The 23581-nt window shown below is 53.8% G+C and overlaps 1 protein-coding gene across 2 annotated transcripts; it reads left to right on the top strand.

Annotated features, from left to right (window-relative positions):
* The first annotated feature begins 1699 nt into the window (after positions 1–1699).
* ODAD4 (outer dynein arm docking complex subunit 4) lies at positions 1700–23073 on the top strand. Of its 2 annotated transcripts, XM_081108889.1 has the most exons (12): positions 1738–1939; positions 2678–2809; positions 3307–3457; positions 4153–4214; positions 4514–4679; positions 6161–6385; positions 6566–6773; positions 11957–12043; positions 13805–14001; positions 16560–16660; positions 19507–19591; positions 22386–23073. In XM_081108889.1, exons 1-12 carry the CDS (start codon positions 1826–1828, stop codon positions 22916–22918), a joined length of 2061 nt encoding a protein of 686 aa, XP_080965015.1. In that variant the 5' UTR covers positions 1738–1825; the 3' UTR covers positions 22919–23073. The 2 variants fall into 2 exon arrangements, with proteins under 2 accessions (XP_080965016.1, XP_080965015.1); XM_081108890.1 differs by lacking the exons at positions 4153–4214; positions 4514–4679 and having other exon boundaries at positions 1700–1939.
* The last annotated feature ends 508 nt before the right edge of the window (positions 23074–23581 follow it).

Below are 23581 nucleotides of genomic sequence, written 5' to 3' on the forward strand. Positions count from 1 at the left end.
AATTGCTTTGGCTATTCTAGGTCCTTTGCATTCCCACATAAATTTTAGAATCAGCTTGTCAATTACTACAAAAAATGTCTGCTGGGATTTTATTGGGATAGTGTTGAATCTATCGATTTCCTCTTTGCAGGAGGTTTTTTCCCCCCCAAATAGCTGCTGATTACTTCAGCAGTGTGTTTAACTCATATATGCGCACATCTTAACAACCTAGGACAGGATGATTTTTTTAAATTTCTTTTTCTTTTTTTTTTTTTAAAGAGCGGAGAGAGGGGTAGAGACAGAGAGAGAAACATCTATGTGAGAGAGACACATCAATTGGTTGCCTCCCACATAAGCCCGAATAGGGCCAGGGGTTGGATTGAGCCTGCAACCAAGGAACGTGCCCTTGATTGGAATTGAACCCAGGACCCTTCAGTCCACAGGCTAACACTCTATCCACTGAGCCAAACCGGTTAGGGCACTATTTGCACTTTAACAATTATTTATTTAGGTTCTACTATGTGCCAGACAGCTGAATTCTGGAAATACAAGTTTGACACAAGATCCCTGCCTTTGTACAATCTGTAGTTAGCACCTCAGAACTGGAGTCAGTGCCTGGGGTTGTTGAATCCTTCCTCTGACACTTGCTAGTTCAATTATCTTGGACATGTTATCAACTTTATCAGCCCTGGCCTGTGGACTGAAAGTTCCCGGGGTTCAATTCCGGTCAAGGGCACATGCCCAGGTTGTGGGCTCAACCCCCAGTAGGGGCCGTGCAGGAGGCAGCTGATCAATGGGTCTTTCTCATCATTGATGTTTCTATCTCTCTTTCCCTCTCCCTTCCAAACTGCTTTATCAGTTTCCTTATCTCAAATAGTAACAGTACTTTCCCCATAGGCTTATACTGTGCTTAGCAGGATGTCTGGTGTCCCAAAAAAAAAACAATCCCCTTAGGGTGGGAGGAGCAATCTATACTCAGGTGATGAACGATATTGTAATTTACTGATCACCTTCCACAAGCAACTGTATGCCAGAGACTTCACTTCTGCACGCGGCCTTAGGATAGATGATAGGCCACGAACTCCTTGGCATTGGGAGTTGACCTTTCAAAATAATCTAGTCAAGACCAGGTGTCTGTTGGAACCTAGTCCACTTTGGGGGGAGGGGGGCGGAGGGAGCGAAGGGAGAATATCAGGGAAGGCATTGATCCAAGCCTGCCACTAGCAGGGGTTCAATCCATGTGTTAAACCGAAGGTTGAACCCAACGTTATTTTCCACCCTGTCTCGCGCAGACCCTCTCATCTGGAAGGTTGTACTATCTCCCCGTTCATTAGGCAGCAGGAAGGGGAAAGGTGCAGACCCCTTACCTGCAGCCGCAGGTTACGCAGTTAGGGAACGGAGCCTGCCTGCCCGAGGACTGCCGCGACTCCGAGCTCCTCCCCGACGGCGCCCTCCCGGGGCACACAGCCTCGCCCCGAGTCCGATCCCTATTTAGAATCCTGCCGCAATCCTCTCCCTAGTTTTCTGGCTACAAATTCTGGACACGATTCAACCGCGGAGAGAACCGGCGGAGCGTGCCACAGCGATCACGCGAGCGGGGCCGCCGTGCACGCACGGGACACGCGGGGGCCACACCTCCAGCCTGTGCGCAGCGGGCCGGGCGCGGCGCTCTCCGGCCAGGGCGGTCCCCGGGCCTGAGGCCCCCAGGAGCAGGGGGAGGGACCGGAAGTAGGTCTCTGCATCCCGGTTGCTAAGAGACGGGGTTTCCACAAGCCAAACAGAGGTTCTACGCCTTCTTTTCTCCCTTTCTCGAGTTCAGCTTTCCCGAATTCAGAATTCGGTCATCATGTCGGACCAAGAAATTGACATCTTGCGAAGCACCTTTCCCTCCTACATGGCTGAGGGCGAGCGGCTGTACCTCTGCGGGGAGTTCTCTAAAGCTGCCCTCAGCTTCAGCAACGTGAGTCGCGCTCTGAACCTACCCATCGCCCATCCCCGCTCTGGATTCCCGATGATGCCTGGATAACACTGTCGTTTCTGGTCACTTGTTCCTGATGGATGCACCACAGTGACAGATAAGCCCCTGCTAAGCCATTTTCCACCAATTCCCACCTGCGTTCTACCTGATTCTCAATAACTATTCTGACCTCTTCTACTTTTAAAAAAAATAATATTTGTATTGATTTCAGAGGGGAAGGAGAGAGGAGAGAGAGAGAGAGAGAGAGAGAGAGATCAATGATGAGAGAGAATCATTGATTGGCTATCTCCAGCACATCCCCTATTGAGGATCGAGCCCATAACCCCAGGCATGTGCCCTGACCAGGAATCAATCCATGACCTCCTGGTTCATAGGTCGATGCTCAACCACTGAGCCACACCAGCCTGGCTTCTACGTTTTTAATCAAATGTTTCGTGATTGATTGGCCTCCTTCTACAGAGCAGGCCCAATTCCCCGTCATTGGCAGGGTGATTGGCTGGGAGACTTCTTGCAGAAGTGCAGTCTCAGTTGCTTGTGGAAAATGGTCAGTGAATAACTAACAGTATCATACATAACCTTAGCACAGACTGCTCCACCGCACCCTTAGGGGATCGAGTGCTGTTTTAGGCTAGCAGGCACCCTGATTTGGGCTGCCGTTACCCATCCGGCTTCTACCTTGCCCTGCCTGGTACCTGTCAGCCTGTGTGGTTCCTTTCTCAGGCTCTTCACCTTCAGGATGGAGACAAGAACTGCCTGGTGGCCCGCTCCAGGTGCTACCTGAAGATGGGAGAGTTAGAGAAGTCCCTGAAGGATGCTGAGGCCTCACTTCAGGGTGACCCGACTTTCTGCAAGGTGACTGAGGGGTGGAGAACTCCAACTTGCTTTCACCACTGCCATTGTCTGCAGTGCCCTCTGGTTGGAAGTGGTAGGAGAACCAGTCAGACTGCCTAGAGCAGTGATGGTGAACCTTTTGAGCTCAGTGTGTCAGCATTTTGAAAAACCCTAACTTAACTCTGCTGCCGTGTCACATACAGAAATTTTTTGATATTTGCAACCATAGTAAAACAAAGACTTATATTTTTGATATTTATTTTATATATTCAAATGCCATTTAACAAAGAAAAATCAACCAAAAAAGTGAGTTCGCGAGTCACCTCTGACACGCGTCATAGGTTCGCCATCACCGGCCTAGAGTCTGATGCCATTTTCTCTTTCTTGATCGGTCACTTGTCTAGCTCCCTGCCTCGGTATCCCAGCCTTGACCCCAACCCAAGCCCCTCCTGTTCCACCACACCCGAATTCTGTGATGCCTTGTCTGTCCACCTTGATTTGACTTCCTCTCATTTCAGGGCATTTTACAAAAGGCGGAGACCCTGTACACCATGGGAGACTTTGAGTTTGCCTTGGTGTTCTATCATCGAGGCTATAAGCTACGGCCTGATCGGGAATTCAAAGTTGGAATTCAGAAAGCCCAAGAAGCCATCAATAACTCGGTGGGAAGTGAGTGGCTGTGGGACCTGTGCCCTTCTCCAGGAAGGCTCTTAGGGTTCTTAGGTTTGGAGGAAGGCCTGAGGGCCTGGGGGTGGGGGGTGAGCACCAGGAGGCCTACAGGGAGTCCCATGCTTGGATTTGGCTGCTGCTGATTTTGTTGAAGATTAGGAACCGTTCCATGAACCGTTCACCGGGAGGACCAATCCCCGACCCACTATACTGAGCACTGCAATGTCTGGTTATCCTCAATGCCAGAGAAGAAGGGCTCTTTCCCGCAAGTCAGATGAATATGCCTGTTTTCGGCCTGGTATCGTAGGGTTGCATGGAGTCCCGAGTCTCGTCTTCCCTAGTCTCTGGCTTCTTCCCTTACCACCTGGGCACCAAGAGCTGGCCTTGTGTTGGGGGAGAGGGAAGGAGAGTGAGAGCTTGCCAGTGTAGATGGCAGGGTGTGGACATGGATGGCATGGGAATCCATTTGTTTGGGAATCTGGCTGCCATGGCCCTGGGCTAGCAGGGGCTGCCTAGCCTCCTACAAGAGTATTGCACGAAACACCATGCACCATTTGCCTGCCAGGCTGGCTCAGAGCTAGCTTTGCAACAACATCCCCCACCCCCCTGCCCGAGGCAGCCATTTCCACATGAAAATATGGGACAGGTCATGCTGGGGGTCTGGTCGACCTGAGCCCCAGCTTCTGTCCTTGCAGCTCCTTCTTCAATTAAGCTGGAGAACAAAGGAGACCTCTCCTTCTTAAGCAAGCAGGCTGAGGTAAGGCCCTGGTTCTGATGCTACAATCCTGCCAGGGAAGAGGCCACGCGTACCTGAGGCGCACAAGTCTTGGTGACCCTGTTGCCGGGGAACTAGCTCCTACCCGTCACAGCAGCCATGGGAGTCTGCCCCAGCTCCACAGGGTCCTGATAGTCCAGCTATCCTGGGGGCAGAAACACTCCATGGGTTTCGGTCCCCTGGGAGGTCCCGGAGGAAGAGTTTGGGATCCTAGATTCTGGGCCCCTGGATTCTCTGTGCGCCTTGCTGAGGCTCTGTCGGGCACTGCTCTATCTTCCCAGAGTATGAAAGCCCTGCAGAAGCCGCATCCCGTGAGGCAGGTCTCATACTACCCCAAGACAGAGTCCAAGCGGAGGGGCTCGGTCAAGAGCAAGAAGACTGTCCGCCAGCTGCTGGGCGAGCTCTATGTGGATAAGGAGTATCTGGAGAAGCTCCTCCTGGATGAAGGTCTCAGGCGCTTTGTTTGCAACAGGGAACGGGGCAAAGGGAATCTGGAGTGGATGCTGAATGCGCGAGGCAGAGGCAGAATCTATCATATCAGCCAACTTGTTCCTATGGACAGGTTTTACGCTCATTTTACAGATGAGGAAACTGAGGCGCAGAAAGGTCAAGTCACCTAAGGTCATGCCTAGGTCAGCAGGTGCAGAGCTTTCAGATTTGAATCCAGGAAGTTCAGTTTCAGAACCAGTGCTCTGGAGCCCTGTGCTACCCTGGGAGGGGACTCTGAAGATTTGGGCTCCTCTACCACCGTGTCCCTGAAGGGGGTGTCCCCGTGGCCTTCAGTAAGGACAAAGGACAAAGAATTCCAGCGGGGAGGTGCCAGAAGGGGAATCTGAGGACACTAATACTAGAATGTCCCACACCTCATCTGGTACAGCCCTTCCTTTTATTTATTTTGAAATGTATTTTTATTGATTTCAGAGAGGGAGGGAGAGGGAGAGAGATAGAAACATCAATGATGAGAAAGAATTATTGACCGGCTGCCTTCTGCACACCTCCACTGGGGATCAAGCCCACCACCCAGGCATGTGCCCTATGAACCTCCTGGTTCATGGGTCGCCACTCAATCACTGAGCCACGCCCTTCCTTTTAGAGATAAGGAAAGAGAGACCCTGAGTGGGGAGTAACTTGTCCAGGTTGACAAGCAAGTTAATGGTGGAGTTGCTGCCAGAGCCCAGCCTCCTCACCTCTGGTCCACCGATCTTCCAAACACGCTGTGCTGGCAGCGACAGGACAGGGATGGAGCCTTGAAACGAATGCCTCACTTACACATGCGGGTGGGAGTCTGGCCAGTGGCTGAGGAGCCTGCGCAGGGATCAGCCTGGAATCAATGGCTTTTCTCCAGAGTTGACTCCAAGGCCGCCGCAGGATCCTTGCAGGCCTGTCACAGGGCGGCGTCATCTCCAATGCTTCCCTCCCCAGAGGAGCTTCTGTGGAGGGAGGGGGGGCCTGACTACTCCAGTTGGCCTTGCAGCTCTGCCACCAGCTCTAACCTCTGCTCAGGCGGTGGCTGGCAGGACCTGGGCACACCCCTCCAGCTCCCAGCTGGCGCTGGCCCACTTCGCACCTGGGGAGTCACGTGGCGCTGGCCACCTGGGCCAGGCTGTGCATTTAGACGGCCTCTGCTTGGAATGGGGGAGCCCGGAAGGCCGGGGGCTATCCATCGGCCGCCCCTTCTGTTAGTTCCTCATGAAAGTTTATCTTGCCATAAGTGGCCTATGCACTCAGGCTATACCGTGGGAAAGCCGGCAAGGGAAGGGCTCTGGCCTCATCTGGGCCCAGAGGGACCCCCTCTGCCACCCTGTGCTCTGGCTTTGCTCACTGTTTCTGCAACTCCAGGCAGAGCCCCCCACAGGGCCCTGAAGCAGGGACCCAGAGCCAAGGGGAGGCGACTCCCTTAGGTGCCTGTTCTGGTTGGTTCTCCTCAGACCTGATCAAAGGCACCACCAAGCACGGCCAGACCGTGGAGGACCTCATCATGACGGGCATCAACTACCTGGACTCCCGCAGTAACTTCTGGAGGCAACAAAAGCCCATCTACGCCAGGGAGCGCGACCGGAAGCTGATGCAAGAGAAATGGCTGCGGAACCGCAAACGCCGGCCCTCGCAGACGGCCCGATACATCCTCAAGAGCCTGGAGGACATTGACATGCGTGGGTGATGTTCTCAGGGGGACGGGGACTGTGTCCGGTGGGAAGGGAGCAACAGGGCCGCCTGCGCCCCTGGCCTCCGTGGGCTGTGGGCGGCGTGGGGGGTGGGGGGAGGGGGGTTCTCCCCTCAGCCACCAAGAGGTCCCCACCTGCCTCCACCCTCCGTCCCTCTGTCCTTCCCAGTGCTGACCAGCGGCAGTGCGGAAGGGAGCCTCCAGAAAGCCGAGAAAGTGCTGAAGAAGGTGCTGGAATGGAACAAAGAAGAGGTGCCCAACAAGGACGAGCTGGTTGGGAACTTGTACAGCTGCATAGGGAATGCCCAGATCGAGCTGGGGCAGATGGTAGCAGCCCTGCAGAGCCACAGAAGAGACCTGGAGATTGCCAAGGAATAGTGAGTGCCTGGGGAGGCCGGAGACCAGGGGCCGAGGCCAGGGGCCCGTAGAGGAGCTGGGCTGGGCCTGTGTAGCTGGGCCTCTTGCTAGGGCTGCTGGTGGCTGAACTCCCATCTCCTGCCCTGCTTGCCTTGGGGGTGGGGGGGAGCCCACGGAGGGAGGAGCCCCCTGCCCAGCACTGAGGGTCAGGGGCCGAAGGAGGCTGTTGGCTTTTCGCCACAGAGGGGAGGGCACTGGCCCACAGCTCGAAAAAGCTCCCAGTGGTCTGTCTGGCTCTTAGGGGTGTTTTCATTCTGACACCACGTCAGCACGCATTCCTCCACCCCAGGCCTGCAGAGGCTGCTAGCACTGGGAACACAGCAAAGCCCAGACACAGGGGAGTGAAAGGGGAGGTGTGAACGGGGAGGTGTGAATGGGGAGGTGTGAAAGGGGGGTGTGTGAACGGGGAGGTGTGAACGGGGAGGTGTGAAAGGGGAGGTGTGAAGGGGAGGTGTGAAAGGGGAGGTGTGAACGGGGAGGGACATCGCTAACAAACCACCGTGGTGATAAGTGTGAGGAAGGAAAAGCCCAGGACCCCGTGCTAGGAGCCATGTATTTCAGGAGCACTTCACGGGGCCTGTGGGGAGGCACTGAGGCAGGTGGGCGGGCGCTTGAGGCCGGAGAGCACAGGGTATTGCCAGGGGAAGAGTGGGCCAGAGGAGGCTGGACCAAGGGGGCAGGATTCAGAGCCAACCAGGGCCTCGCAGACTATGGTACTGACCAAGTTTCCCGGCTCTGGAGTGCGGCCGACCCGAGCTTCGGCATTGTGTCCCCAGCTGTGGGACCTTGGACAAGGCGCCTAACCGCTCAGCCTCAGGTGGACGTAGCAATAGCCCCACCTGAGAGGGCGGGAGGGAGGGCCGGGTGCGGAGCGCACACGGAGACCTCAGGACATGGCTGTGGAGCCACAGGGAAAGTAACCGGCTCTTCAGCTCTTCACACCTGATGGCCCCTCAGGGGTACCATGGCTTTCGGGGCACCTGGTTAAATCTTTGGCGTCATTGGTGACTTTCTCCTCCCACAATTCTGAGTCCCTTTCTGCCTCCCATCATCCTGTTTCTACGCACAGGTTGGGCCTGGGCTCTCCCTGCCTCCAGCTGCTCCCACACATCGCCCCCAGCGACTCTGCTTCTCACCTCTCAGCCCTCCTTCCCTTGCTGACAAACAGGCCTTGGTCCGTCGTTGGCCTCAGATAGAAACCACACCCCTTTGCTTGGTACTCAAGGCCCTCTGATGTCAGTCCTCCACGTGGGTCAAATGGACTTCCTGAACATTCACTCCGCCTCCTGCCCTCCCCTCCTCACTGGCTGGAGCCTGCATGCCGCCCATTCCCAATTCACTCTCACCTGCCTGCGCGTGCTGAGCAGGCGTATCACAGAGGTGTGTGTGTGTGTGGGGGGGGGGGGGTCGGCTTTGGAGACATGCCTGACCCTAACTCCTGGCTCTGGCACGCAGAAGCTGTGTGGGTTTGATTACGTTGCTCACCTCAGTTTCCTCATCTCTAGTGAAGGCCTGATAATACCAACTCACAGGGATTGTGAGAATGAAATGATAGGTACTGACAATAAGCCGTTTGGACCCAACCCTATCCCAGGCCCTAAAGACACACACAATCTCTGCTTCTGGCCAGACTCCCTCCCAAGCCCCAGACCTGCACAGCCATCGGATTCCAAGGCATTTCCACAGGAACCCCAAATAGCATGCCCCAACCTGAGCCCCTTCTGATCCCCCAAGCCCCGTGCTCCAGGGCTCCCTACCCGTGACGACGTCACCTTTGGCCACTCAGTTTCCAAGACGGAGCCCAGGCTGCTCTCCGGACACCTCCCTGCTCACGCTCAGCGGCCCAGGCCCTGTCCACGCTGCCTCTTTCCTTCCGTTTCCCTCCACGGCTCAGCCAGATCCTCCTTGCTTCTTGCCTGTTTCCTCTGACCTGGATTTCCTGCTGCCCAGCTGGTCCTTCCTTCTGTGCAAAACAAACCCAATAATCAGATCAAGTTCAAGTGCCCGGCTCTGCTGCCCTTCCTTACCTGGCTCGTCCTGGTCTCTCCTGACCCAGCTCTCCCCAGCCAACACCTTGAGCCTTCCTCCTGCAAGTCCCTAGGCAGGCCTCCTCCTCTGCCAGCCCTTTCTTCATCAACGCCCTCCTACCCGCTCTTCACCATGTAAACAAGAGTCTTCCTCCTGGAAAGCCTTCCGTGCGCCCCAGCGGTGACTTAGTAACCCCTCCTCTGCGTTCTCTCCACACTCCCCGCGCCCTGTCTGCACAATGCGACTCTGGGCTGGGACTGTCTTCCATTCCTGTCTCTTCCCAGCACCTGCCACAATGGGCGGGCAGGAAGTGTATGCTAAATGGCTGCACAAACAGGGCGTTCCTTAAACAAAGTTAGTTCAGTCTTAAGTGAGCTCAGTGTGCCCAGGTGCTCCCTCACTCTAATCAGCCATGCCCCTCCCTCTCTGCCCCCCAAGTCCATCAATCTTCCGGGGGCAGCTCAAATCCCAACTTGCCTATGTAGCTTCTTAGTGACCCCAGCCCTCATTTCTTTCTTCCAATACCGATAGATGATTTGATTGCATGCTTTCTCATTACTATTACTGTTAGTGTATTATAGATTACTAAAGGCCCCGTGCATGAAAATCGTGCACTGGGCAGTGGAGGGGGTGGCAGGCGGGGTTCTCTCAGCTCAGCCTGCGCCCTCCCGCAGTCCGGGAGCCCTTAGGGGATGTCTGACTGCCGTGGAGGCAGGAGAGGCTCCTGCCGCCGCCACTGCACTCGCCAGCCATGAGCCCGGCTTCTGGCTGAGCGGCGTCCCCTGGTGGTAAGTACATGTCATAGCGACCAGTTGTTCTGCTGTTAGGTCGATTTGCATATTAGCCTTTTATTATATAGGATTGTTACGAATACATTGACTTATTACAACTCATTCATTCATTCATCACACAACAGAACACCCACTTTAGAAGGGGAGGCTGACCTCAGAGGTGCTGTGAGAGCAGCGGGTGCAAAGTGTGGCCAAGGTCCCAAGGAGAGAGGCAGGTGGCAGCCCTGCTGGGAGCCAAGGAGGCCTCAGAGAGGACAGGGGTGTCAAAAAGGGGAGACAAGAAGGAGGGAGAAGGGCACCCCAGACAGAGGGACCTGGCAGGGTTGGAGGATTTGGGGAACTGCGGGTAGTGTGCAGGGCTGGGGCCAGGACCTGTGGGGAGTGGGAGGTCTGGATGCCACAATGAGGAGGAAGGACCCTAGCCTGAAGGTACGGAGGGACCATGAGTTTGATTTTACGCAAGACTGCAGTGTTGCTCTTGATGCACAACCGTGTGGTGCTGAGAGCAGACCCTGACCGCCTTCTCCCTCACTCCCCTCCCCTCCCCCAACACCACATGTTCCTCACTTCACTGGGAACAAATTGAGATGTGTCCTTCCGGCCTCTTTTTAATGTATTTACCTACATATTTATGTACGTCTATGCATTACATAGGATTTTTTTTAACAAAGCAACTCACTTCTGTATTTTTTTTTTTTTTAAATAATGTGTCTTGGGAAGGGTGTCATTCTTTGAATGGTATTCCAGCCCGCACAGTCATTTGTGGAACTACATCTCTGTGGGCACTTAGGCCATCACAAAATTGCGACAGTGGAACTCCTCAGATATGTGTGAGTACCTCTGAGGGTAGAGGAATGTCTTTATTTATTGATTTTAGACAGTGAGGAAGCGAGAGAGAGAGAAACATTGTTTTGTTGTTCTACTCATTTACGCATTCATGGGTTGATTCTTGCATGTGCCCTGACCCGGGATTGAACCCGCAACCTTAGCGTATCAGGAGGGTGCTTGAACCAACTGACCAGGACCCAGGTTTGCATTTGAGAAAGGCAGGCTGGCCATGGTGGGGAGGCTGGGTCTGAGGAGGAGAGCTTCATGGAAGACATGGAAGCCAGGCGGGTTGCAGGGGCTTGAGGAGGAAGTGGGAAGGGAGAGAGTGAGAGGGACCTGGGACCCGGGGAGGGTTTTCCCGTTTTACTTGTTAGGAAGGAGGCAGTTTTGAACAGAGATGGGAATGTTTCTATGGTAACGGTAAACAATCGATGTAGGGGGTGCAGTTGTCTTTTTCTTTATGGAACTGTCTTACTCTTTCCTGATGACACATGAATACTGTAAACATTTAAATACTACGGGTACATTCAAGGTTTCCCTCCTGCTCTCATTTCCCTTGGGTAATCATTGCTAATAGACTTATATTCTCTCTACGTTTTAAAGAAAGGCCCACTTTTTGTTTAGTTAGTAGTTTTTTGGTGGTTTAAAACAACAGTTTTCTCTGACAGTGCTGGGGGTTGTAAGTCAGTGTGGGCAAAGGTCAAGGTGCTGGTGGGGCCTCCCTCCCTCCAGAGGCTGGGGGGCGAACCCGGCCCCTTGGCTCGCGGCCCCTTCCTCCAGTGCCAAAGCCGGGAGCACAGCATCGTGCTTCAGCTCTGCATATTTACTTTTAACCAGGAGGGGGCGGTAGACATAGCATATACTCCTCCAATCTGACGACTTTTCATACACAGAAATTGCCAGTGCGAAGCCACTGATAACATTAGGACTGTTTCCCATGTTTATTATTATTATTATTAAATATATTTTTATTGATTTCAGAGAGGAAGGGAGAGAGAGAGAGAGAAACATCAGTGATGAGAGAGAATCACTGATTGTCTGCCTCTGCACGCCCCCTATTGGAGATGGAGCCCGTAACCCAGGCATGTGCCCTTGACCGGAATCGAACCTGGGACCTTTCCGTCCATAGGCCGACACTCTATCCACTGAGCCAAACCAGCTAGGGATCCAGTGTTTATTACTGTAAACAGTGCCTTAATGAGCGTTCTTGCTACATTACCTTCTTGAGCTAAGTTCCGAGAGAGGAATTGCTAGATCAAAGGGACCTCTTTGCTAGCTGTTGACTGGTGGCCGCCCAGAAAGGTCCCGATAATGTTCATTCTCAGCTACAGGGTATGAGAGGCCCCGTGCGTGCCAGCCCTGCCAGCCTGGGCGTGTCCTTCAAACTGGACGCTGTGTCCCTGAGGCCAGGGCCCATCTCCGACTTCCTTTCTGTTTCCATCGTGCCTCGAATGCCCGATTGCTAGTGAACAACTTCTCATGATTCTTCCCCGCAGTGACCTTCCTGATGCCAAGTCAAGAGCCCTTGACAACATTGGCAGGGTTTTTGCCAGAGTTGGGAAATTCCAGCAAGCCATCGACACGTGAGTGACCAAGGACTGCCCCTCCCCACCTCGGGGCCAGGACTCCCACCCTCACACCAGACTCCCTGCCTGGGGCCAGGATGCCAGGAAAGGAGGCATCAGAAGACCTGAGCTTGGCCCCTGGCTCTGCTAGGCGGCCTCAGGAAAGCCACTTTGTAAACGCAGGGGCTCATCCATTAAATTAATTAATAGACTAGAATCAGCATTTTCTCAGAATGTCCCAGTGACAAGAATCACCTCGAGTATTTTTTAGGGGTGTGAATTACAGGTTCAGTTTTGGAGCTCAGAGATCTGTGTGTGTGTTTTTTTAAATTTAATTAAAACTTAAAATATTGATTTCAGAGAGGAAGGGAGAGGAAGAGAAACATCAATGATGAGAGAGAAGCATTGATCGGCTGCCTCCTGCATGCCACCTACTGGGGATCAAGCCCATAACCCGGACACCAGCATCGAACCCAGGACCCTTCAGTCTACAGGCCAATGCTCTATCCACTGAGCCAAACCAGCTAGGGCTCAGGGATCTGTTTTTAATGAGCATTCCACGTGATCCTTATCATGGGCCAGTTGAGTCCAGCACCTCTTCTGACACTATTCTGTGACTCATGGCAACAGAGTCTGAACTCTCCAGGAGGTCCAACTGCTGGACTTCTGATGTCCACCTTGGGGGCTAGTGACTTACTCCAGTGGGGTGACTCAGCCCCAGGGAAACTTAGGGGGAGGGCCTGACCTGGAGACCAGCCTGGGCTGGGTGAGTCCACTCACTTAGCACAGAGAGAAATGTCCTTCAGGCCCTAGTCGCTTGATTGAAATAGACATGTTCACCTCTGCTACCCGTCATTTGCTTTCCTAAATGGCCCCGGGTGTCTATGTGCCAAAAGACAGAGGAGTATGATAATTCACTTACATATTTTTATAATAAAAAGTGTTATAGAAAGTATGTGGTTATTATTAAAATATTAATTTTGAAAATACAGAAAAGTAGAAAAAAAATTATCCAGTCCCACCACCCAAAGACAAGTACTAAATCTAATCCTAATCCTACTCTTTATTTTATTGATTTGAGAGAGAGAGAGAAAGGAAGGAGAGAAACATCAATTTTTTTGTTCCACTTATTTATGCAGTCATTGGTTGATTCTTGTATGTGCCCTGAATGGGAATCGAACCCACAAACTTGGCATATTGGAACAACGCGCTAACCAACTGAGCTACCCAGCTAGGGCTGCTAATCCTCTCTTAACTTTTTTAAAATTTATCTGGTTTGTTTTTTTCTGTGTTGAATTTTTTCTTATATGTATTTAAGAATTTTTTTAAAAATATATATATTTGTTATTGATTTCAGAGGAAGGTAGAGGGAGAGAGAGACAGAAACATCAGTGATGAGAATCATTGATCCGTTGCCTCCTGCACACCTCACACTGGGGATCGAGCCCACACCCTGGCATGTGCCCTGACTGGGAATCGAACTGTGACCTCCTGGTTCGTAGGTCCATACTCAAACGCTGAGCCACGCCAGCCGGGCAAGAATATTCTTAAACATTATTTTTATGTTATTTCAAATGATATTTTGTAAGCATATTTGCAACTGTTGGATCAAATTTGATCCCATAGATGTTCCAAAATAGTGTTGGAAGCTTTAAAAAATGCTACTGCTTATTAGCACCACTCCTTACGGAAATGAACGGGTGGTGGGAGGGCAGTGCTCACCCTGTGGCCAAGGGCGGGGCTGGAGTGGAAGGAGCTGACCTGGTTCTTCCTCCCCAGGTGGGAAGAGAAGATCCCTCTGGCGAAAACCACTCTGGAGAAGACCTGGTTGTTCCATGAGATTGGCCGCTGCTACTTGGAGCTGGACCAGGCCGCGCAGGCCCAGAGTTACGGCGAGAAGTCCCAGCAGTGCGCCGAGGAAGAGGGGGACATCGAGTGGCAGCTGAACGCTAGTGTCCTGGTGGCACAGGCACAAGGTATGGACTCGGAGAGGACACCCTACCTTCCCCGGCAGTCAGGCCGAGCTGCACGCCTGGGCTGGGAGTCCTGGGGGCCAAACTTCACATCCCAGCGTGCCCCTGCCCAGATGAATTCTCATTCTGAGAGTGGGGACCACCCCCTCCCTTTTGACCAGGGTTAGTGCCTACTGTGGGCTAAGTTCAGTTAGGGCTTAGGCGTCCTGATAGCTGCCCTGCCCTGGAGCTCAGCTGCAGACCAGCACAGCACGGTGTCCTCATCAAAACAGCGCCACCTGGTGTTGCTTGGCGCTCTTTACATCTGCATTCTTGGATGTAATCACCGTGCAAGCCAGTGATGGAGGCATCATTGTCCTCATTTTATAGATGGGGAAACTGAGGCACTGTTTCAGCAGATTGCGCCAGGTCACACGAGGGAACTTTTTGGAGTAGTGGAAATGTTTTAAAACTGGGTTGTGGTGATCATTGCACAACTCTATAAATTTACTACAAATCACTGAACTGTATATTTAGACATGGGTGCATTTTATGATACGTGAATTACATCTCAGGGAAATTGTTTTTAAAAAACCAGCAAGGGGAAGGGGCAATGGAGAAACAGATGAAACAAGACGGGCAATATTTTGGTAATTGTTGACGCTGAGTGATGCGCGATGGGGGTTCGTTATACTACTCTTTTTACCGTGGTGTACATTTGAAATCCTATATAATAAAAGGCTAATATGCATATCGACCAAACAGTAGAACGACCGGTCGCTATGACGCGCACTGACCACCAGGGGGCAGACGCTCAACGCAGGAGCTGCCCCCTGGCGGTCAGTGCGCTGCCCCACGGGGAGCACCACTCAGCCAGAAGCCCTGAGCCACTGGGCCTCTAGTATTTCATAATATAATATTAAAAAAGAAATGGCCCCAGGTCACAAGCTAACAGGCCATGGAGCTGGGACTAGAACCCGGTTCTGTCTGACTCCACAGCCCGGGCTTTGCGAAGCTGTGCTGAGCTGCTCCTGCCCCAGGTACATAGCTGACCTCGGCGGGGGAGGCCATGTGGCCAGTGCTATGACCAGGGGGCATAATCATTCACTTATTCATGCTGCAGAAACGTACTTGGTGCCTTCTCGGTGCGCAGTAGGGAGCAAAACCGTTAACAATGCCCTGCCCTCCTGTCTGAGGAGGTTAACTTTTAAGCAGCCACTTGAAGGATGAGAGGCACCAGCTGCCGTAAGAGCTGAGGACAGAGCAGTTCGCCAAAGGAGCAGCGAGTAGGAAGTGGGCAGGGGCTGCGCTGGTCCTATACGCCGGAGGAGACCCGTGTACGTGGGGGCTCCCGGGGCCAGGGAGGCTTGGAGGAAGGAGGCTGGTGAGCGGCCAGATCCACAGGGCCTCATGGGCCTTGTTACGAATCGTAGATTCTTTCCTAAAAGCATAGAGAAAAGCACTGAAAGCTTTAAATCTAAATCGCCGACACGATTGCTGTGGCTCTTCCTAGAGCCATTTCCTGTTCTTAGGAGGGCACTGTGTAAGCTGCAGGGGCGGCGGGACGTACCCCTCAGGCTGGACGTCATCCCGAGTCCGCTCTTGAGGACTTGCTGGGCCCGAGGGTCTCTGCAGAACCAGGCCACTCACTGCTGGTCTCAGTTTCCCCAAACGCAGCACAGCCCAGGGGGCAGGGCGCGGCAGGTGCCACCCTGTGCCGCCGTTCCGGCCTCTGTCAATGGGGGTAATTATGGTATCACCTGTAGGGCTGGCGTAAAGGATAAAGGAATACGTAAGCACGCAAGCACCGAGAACGCTCAGTAAATACTGATCTCTCCCTTCCTGCCGCTCACTAACTTCTCGTAAGTGTCTCTAACAGTGATGAGAAAGTGGCAGGCCTTGGAAAAACCTATTTATGGCTCAACACAAATGTAGGTATAGGTCTCCATCCTTTTTTTAAAATTTTTAAAAAACTGATTGTAGAGAGCAAGGGAGAGGGAGAAAGAGATAGAAACATCAGTGATGAGAGAGAATCATTGATCGGCTGCCTCCTGCACGTCCCCTACTAGAGATCAAGCCCACAACCTGGGCCTGTGCCCCGACTGGGATTGAACTATGACCTCTTGGTGCATAGGTCAAGGCTCAACCACTGAGCCACACTGGCCGGGATCTGCAAAGTTCTTGACAAAATGGAGTGACTATTTTAAAATAAAGATTTCCTTTTTGGAACCATCTGACGATGGGACAGGATGGCGTTGTTGGCCCCTGTACTGGAGACACATGGTGTGGGCACAGGCCCCCTTCCCTCACTGACCCCTTCGAACGGCCTGAGACCCATGGCTCAGGGTCCCAGGTCCTGTCCTTAGAGGGGAGATGGCCCCAGAAAGCCAGGGGAAGGGTGGCCCCGGGCAGCTCTGGGGCTGCCTCCAGCTCACACAAGCTTCCAGCTCACACAAGCTTCCAGCTCCCCCGGGAGGGGCCCGCCAGGCCGGGGCGCCCGCGGGAGGGCCACCCTGCAGGGCAGCTGCATCCTGCAGCACCGAGGTCACCACCCACCTGTGCTGTGCCTCCCTGTGCTCCAGTGAAGCTGCGGAACTTCGAGTCGGCCGTGAACAACTTCGAGAAGGCCCTGGAGAGAGCGAAGCTGGTCCACAACAACGAGGCGCAGCACGCCATCATCAGCGTGAGCCTCCCCCCACCGGCGGGCGGGGAGGGGGGAGGGCGGGGCAGGCGCCTGGGCAGGGGTGGGCGGGCCTCAGCCCCGCAGCCCTCCCCCGGCCAGCCCGCAAGGACTGGTGACCACCAACTGCAGGGCACAGTCTGGGTGGGGCGCTGCCTTCAAACATCTGCCACCGCCATCAGTTTCTATAGCAACCCATACACATAGTTTTTTTTGAAATAAATAAAAAACGGAAAGGCAGGTTTACAAACATATTTACCTTTACTCTGGATGCTAAAATTTCTTATCCTATTTATTTTTCATTTTCTTTTTGTTGTTGTTGATCCTCACCCGAGGATATTTTCCCATTGATTTTTTGAGGGAGCGGAAGGGAGGGGGAGAGACAGAGAGAGAAACATCGATGTGAGAGACACACATTGATCAGCTGCCTCCCACATGGGCTCTGACCAGGGCTGAGCATGGAGCCCACAACCGAGGGACGTGCCTTTGACCAGAATGGAACCTGGGACCCTTCAGTCCGAGGGCCGACGCTCTATCCACTGAGCCAAACCGGCCAGGGCTCATTTTCCATTTTCTTTTATTTAATGCTAGTGGAGACCTAAATTGGTTTTAGAACAAAACCCCTTCCTCCTCCAGGAGACCACAAGAAATAGTGTGATTGCCTCCCTCGCTTGCCTCCACCTGCGCTGCTCACCGAGGCCGCCGCAGGCCACCTGCGGCCACTTACGCGAACAGGACTGGAAAGTTACATTTCAAATTCCGTTTCTCAGTCACACTAGCCACATTTCAATGCTGCACAGCCGCCCGTGGCTGTAGGGCCACAGAGTGCAGGCCTCGAGCAGTCCCATCCTCGCAGCCATGTCTGCTGGGCGGTGCTGGCCTGGCCCATCAGCTTCAGGAGGCAGACACACAGCTGAGGCCACCCAGGCAGGTGGACCACCTTAGGAGGGTCAGCAGCTAACCTCACAGATGCACAGGCAGCTTAGCCTGAGTCCGCTGGCCACCTCCCTCCCGCTGCCGAGCAGACTGCTGCCCCTCAGCTGTCCCAGGGCGAAATTCCAGAGCCACCACCAGCACATAGCTCAGCGGTTCTCAACCTGTGGGTCACGACCCCTTTGGCGGTCGAATGACCCTTTCACAGGGGTCGCCTAAGACCATCCTGCATATCAGATATTTACATGACGATTCATAACCGTAGCAACATTACAGTTATGAAGTAGCAACGAAAATAATCTTATGGTTGGGTCACAATATGAGGAACTGTATTTAAAGGGCCAGAAGGTTGAGAACCACTGACGTACTTGGACCCCAGGAGGCGTCGGCTGGAGTGAATTAAACAGCCCCTGGTCTGGGGAGCTTGCCCAGTGGTTGAAAGAGGCCGTCTGCATAACTCGGGGCAGCGGGAACCACACGGGAGGTGCAGCAAGGATTCAGGAAAGGGAGCGGGGCACGGGAAGTGACACCCTAAAATGCTGCAGTTGGAGGTGGGCCTCCTGGTGGCTTTGAAGGACCAGGATGGCAGGGTGTGGCCAGGCTGTGGGTGCTGAGCCATCTGTGGGAGGCAGAAAAGGACACCCGGCCTGGATCCAGGAGTTGGGCCACAATAGCAGGATTCGGGGCAAAGAACCAGCCTGGACTTGAAGGTCTAAGAACCGCAAGGAAACCACTGACCCACTCGGATTTTTAGGGGGTGAGGCCATAACTTGTGAGGACCATGGTGAAACCACATTTTCCCTGACACGGTGGAGAAGTCGCTCCCAAACAGACCCCACCATGTGCCAGTCTGAGCCCTGCTTCCTGGCCCAGGGCACCTTCGGCGCGCCACTGAGCATGCACCTCGCCTTCGAACCTGGCCCCCAGAGGTGGAGCGCTGCCCATCCCTGAGGCCCAGCCATATGCTCCTCAGCTCACACGCATGGCCTCCCCCGTGAATCCTCTTCCACGCGATCACCCTGCAGGTTGTGGGAGACAGGTGGCATGGCAATTAAATCCAGGAAGTGCTGGCTGACCATGAGTCGGCCTGGGGTGTTCAGCCCGAAGGTGACAGCCACGGCCCTCAGGAAGCTTGGCATCAGCAGGAAAGTTAAAACACAGCCCTCTTGTTTGTGACAGTGCCGTAGGGACCGGGAGATTCAGAGCGAGAGAGCCCAGCAGGGAGGCGGGGCGGGGGCTTTCCCATCAAGGAGGGTTCGAGGTCACCTTGAGGACTGAGCAGGGTTTTGAAAGGTTGAGAGGCAGAGAGAAGTGTCTGTGGGGCCAAACAGCCCCATGGCCCTCAGTGGCATAGGACCAGGCCCCTGACCTTTGACCCCCCTGGGTTGGCATCTCCAGGCAGGAAGGCGCACCGGGGTGCAGATGAGTGTCTAGCCTGGTGGTCGGTCAGTAGATGTTCTGAGTGCCTGCTGGTGCTTCCCCCCGGCCCCCCGTGCACGTCACGGGGAAGAAGGCAGAGTCTGCCCTCACGATGTGCACAGGCCCACGTCGCAGTGTGTCGGAGTTCCCTCCATGGCCTGCTGACCTGCTGCAGGCTTAGGGACTTGCACTGTGTCTTTACATTGGCTGTAGCCAAAGGAATCCTTGTAAAAAGGTGGAAACCGGTAGATACACACGCTTCCCAAATACATGCCTAAGCCCTGGAGTCACGTCTCTCGTACCACGTAGCCTGGGTATTTCCAAGTCCCTGAGTATCCACGAACCTCCAGGCAGGAGCTGGCAGAGGAGCCGGGAGCACAGCAGGGGGCAGGGTTAGTGCAGAGCCCTGCTTCCCGGGGTTGGGACTTGGGTGAAAGGGGAAGTGTAGGTGCCAAGTAGGGGTTATGAGAGTTCACTGGCTCCTCTACCACCCACAGGCTTTGGACGATGCCAACAAGGGCATCATCGATGAGCTGAAGAAAACGAACTACAGGGATATATTCAAAGAAAAGAAAGAGAAAGGTGAGTTCCTGGAGCCCCGAGGCAGCAGCTTCAGAATTCCACCCCCTGCATTCGCTCCTGTCAGCCCCAGTGCACGCTCAGTAGCTGGTCCGGGCTGAGCACTGTCTACGGGCATCCTGACGTCAGTGCCACCAGCACCCAGCCTTTTGCTGGGGCAGGAGAGGGAGGCGATTCAGCCCACTGTGGACGGGGTCTGAGCCCGCTGTCTGCCCAGAGAGCCCACTTCTGTGTTTCTTCAGTAATTCATCACGTATCTGCTGAGCACTGGTCACACGCCAGTTTGGTGTGAGATTTGGGGAGACGGGCTCAGCCCGGCCCTGGAGGAGCCCGGGGCCCAGTGGGAAAGCCAGTTAGAGTTGTCCCTGAATGGACTCCCGCAGGCCAGTGATGATCTGGAGGAACGGCCAAGCGCTCTGACTTCCCTGGGGAGACAGGGATGTCTCCAAGGGGGAAGAATTGTCTGTTCCAGGCGCCAAACCAGCAGTTCTCAACCTGTGGGTCACGACGCCTTTGGCGGTCGAACGACCCTTTCACAGGGGTCGCCTAAGACCATCCTGCATATCAGATATGTACATGATGATGCATAACAGTAGCAACATGACAGTGAGAAAGTAGCAACGAAAATAATTTTATGGTTGGGTCACAACGTGAGGAACTGTATTTAAAGGGCCGGAAGGTTGAGAACCATTGCTCCAAATGATGCCCGAGGCTTTTCCACGTGCGTGCGTGCGTGGGTGGGAGAGGGAGGGCATTTCTGGTGGGAACAGCAGGAGCAAAGACAGAGGCAGAATGACAGCTGCTTACACTTTCGGGGCTCTTCCTGTGTGCCAGGCACTGGGTGACGCCTCGCATTCAGTCCTCACCACCCCAGGAGGCAGGTAACTGTCTGGGGGGCAATGGAGGTGGAATGAAGTTGAGTGAGCCGCCTGGGTGGCACAGCAGTCTGACTCAGAGCCACACGGTCCCCTGCATCGAGGAGCTGCTTTTGGGACCAACATGGGGAGGGAAGGGGATGGAGGGGAGACGGGGGAGAAGGGGGCAGAGCGTAGGGTCAGAGGTTAGGATGAGGTGCAGATGCTCAGACAGACCCGCTTTATCACATTCTTTCTCCCAAGGCCTCGGGGAGTGAAGAGGCCTTTACTGGCTCTAAGAGGCTCTGGGATGGAAGTGAGGGAAGAGGAGGTGGCTGGGACTCCAGGCCCCCAGGCCCACCTGAGTCATTAGGGATGGACCCCAGAGGGGATGGGGGACGGAAATTGATCTCCATTCAGTGCTTCCGATGTGACTCCCTGGTCCTGCAGGAACACTATAAAATAAGCATTACTATTTGCTTGATTTGATGGGTGACACGGAGGCAGAGGGGTTGCCGTTCACAGTGGTTTTCTGTCTTGGGAAGCCTGGCTCTAGCCCAGCCGTGGGCAAACTACGGCCCGCGGGCCGGATCCGGCCCGTTTGAAATGAATAAAACTAAAAAAAAAAAAAAGACCGTACCCTTTTATGTAATGATGTTTACTTTGAATTTATATTAGTTCACACAAACACTCCATCCATGCTTTGGTTCCGGCCCTCCGGTCCAGGTTAAGAACCCATTGTGGCCCTCGAGTCAAAGAGTTTGCCCACCCCTGCTCTAGCACCTAGGCTTTTACCACGGTTCTGCACTGTTCCTGGTGCCAGGACAGCCTGTCTGCCCTTCTGTGGTGCCCTCGCCTTATCACAGTAGCTCTGTGCAGCCAAGAAGACAGAGCCGCCTCCAGGCACCAAGGCGGAAGCCCTCTCTGACCGAAGCGTGGTGATGGGAATCTGGGTGTGGAGTTTTCGGGCACCTGAGCAGCCCTTTATCATTCAGCATCTGCCATGTGGTAGCTGGATCCCCACAGAGAGAGGCTCTGCCTCCCTACATGACCTTGGAGCTGCTCTCAGGAGCCACAGGAGCAATAGGTGGGAAGGGACACACTGGGAAAAGGCAGATGCTCCACGCAGCCTCCCTCACGCTGCCCTTGCCAACCTTGGCAGGCCACGTGCTGGGGAAGGGGTCCTCCGGAACTCACCGGGAAGGCCCTGAGGCCAGTGGCCGCAGCCGGGCAGGGCATTTCCCTCCCAAAACAGCAGGTGGCAGCATTGCATATGTCTTCACCCCCAAATGGCAGCCTTTTCCCAGCTGTGACCGGAGAGCCACTAGGCACCTATGAGGGGCTCCCAGGAAGAGAATGTGGGGGCGACTCAGGAGGAAACTGGTGACTTTTCTCTGTAGCTGGTTAAAAGCGGAGCTAGGATCCCTCTGGTTGTAAACTAGCTCTCCAGCTGAACTTGCTGCTAGCAGTCTGCGCCTATTTTTACAGGGAGCCTCCCAACAAACGATGAAATATGCTTCCCGGGGACAGGGAAATGCGGGATGGGAGTGCTGGAGAAAAGACCCCTTCCCTTCCGTCCTTTCCCAGCGCCTCCGCTGTTTCTTGTAGGGAAAGAGAATGTGCTGTGGGGGCAGGCTGTCCCGAGTTCACATCCTGGCCCTCCGTTCATTTGCAGGGTGACCATGGTGTGTGATTCCTCTTTATCGATCCCAGGCCCCTTGACTGCAAACCCGAATCAATGACACATTATGCACTGTCATGACACTATGCACTTACAAGTGAATGGTGTGCTGTGTGCGGCTCACACCATGCCTGGAACAGAGCTGGTCCTCAGCAATGGACGAGTTCCTTTCTCTCCCTTTGGAAAGGAGTGCTTATCTTAAAAGCACAGGCCACGACAGGCCCAGCAGGACACACACTTACCTTTCTCTCTTCCTTTCCAGAAGAGGCTGTTGCTCTGGATAAAGCAAAAGTAGCGGCAAAGGGGAAGGAAAGAGTGAGGAGAGTGAGAGACGAATCCGAGAAGATGATGAAGCATTGGGAAATAGAGCAGGATGACATGGCGAAGGGCACAGACGATGAGCTGTCTAATGGAGGAAGTCCAACCCTCACCGCGAGCGGACAGGAGGAAAATAGGAAGACAGGAGTAGAAAAAAACATCTCCTTGAGAAGAGAACTGGGAGCCATGAGGAAAGATTCGAGAGAGGTTATGAAGAGACGGTCCGGAGAATCAGGCAAAAGTTCAGGAAGAGCAGGCAAGGAATTGAGCAAAAGTGAATCCAGAGAAATTTACAGGAGGCCTTCAGATCTGGACCAGAAACCCTCAGAATTAATAAAAAGCAGGTCCGAAGACAAAGAGGAGAGCCTTTCAGAAGCCGAAAGGAGAGAGTCGGAAGACCTGGAGGAAATAGAACTGGGAGAAACGGAAACAGAAAGTGCTGAGAAAATGGAAAAAGATGAAAAGGAAGATGAATGAAGCCCCTGTTAGTAGGCATTAGGATCAGGAGGCTGGGATTCACAGGGTCATGGGGACCTTATTAAACTAGACTTTGGAGTGGAGATTTGTAAAGAGGTCCCCTCTGCCTTTTTCTGATACTGTTGTCCCTTTAAATAGATATCTTTTGTTCTTACAAACCCTGAGTCTTTCATTGCCTCCATACCCCCACCCATTCTCAGAACAGACTTAGAGAATGAATGACCGGACGTGGGGTGCTACTTCCCAAGCAGAACTCTGACCTTACCTTGACTGGGTGAGAAACACAGACGCCCCCAAACAAGGCCTGACCCGGAGTGTGATCAGGGTGTGAAGGGTGGTCCTCTCCCCCAGAGCCTGTCCAAAGACCGTGCGGGAGAAAGAGAAAGGTGCGAAGAGGAGGGTGTCAGCGGGGTGAAGAAACAGGTGAGCTCTGTGAATCAGGACAGCTTAAAGGGAGGAGGAAGGAGAAAGGCCTGGGAGTAGAAGCATGTCTGCCCAGCGGCTGTCCATTGGCTCATTTTGCTGAGTACCTACTTTGTGCAGCACACAGTGGGAGGCTTTCGGGAAGAAATAATGATGGGACAGCCTCAACCATCACTCAGTGAGGGAGACCTCTTGTAAACCCCTAAGCCCTGAAAGCAGAATGAAATGAATGCTGGTACT

This window comes from Myotis nattereri (genome assembly GCF_964212035.1).
Source record: "Myotis nattereri genome assembly, chromosome: 16".
NCBI classification, from domain to species: domain Eukaryota; kingdom Metazoa; phylum Chordata; class Mammalia; order Chiroptera; family Vespertilionidae; genus Myotis; species Myotis nattereri.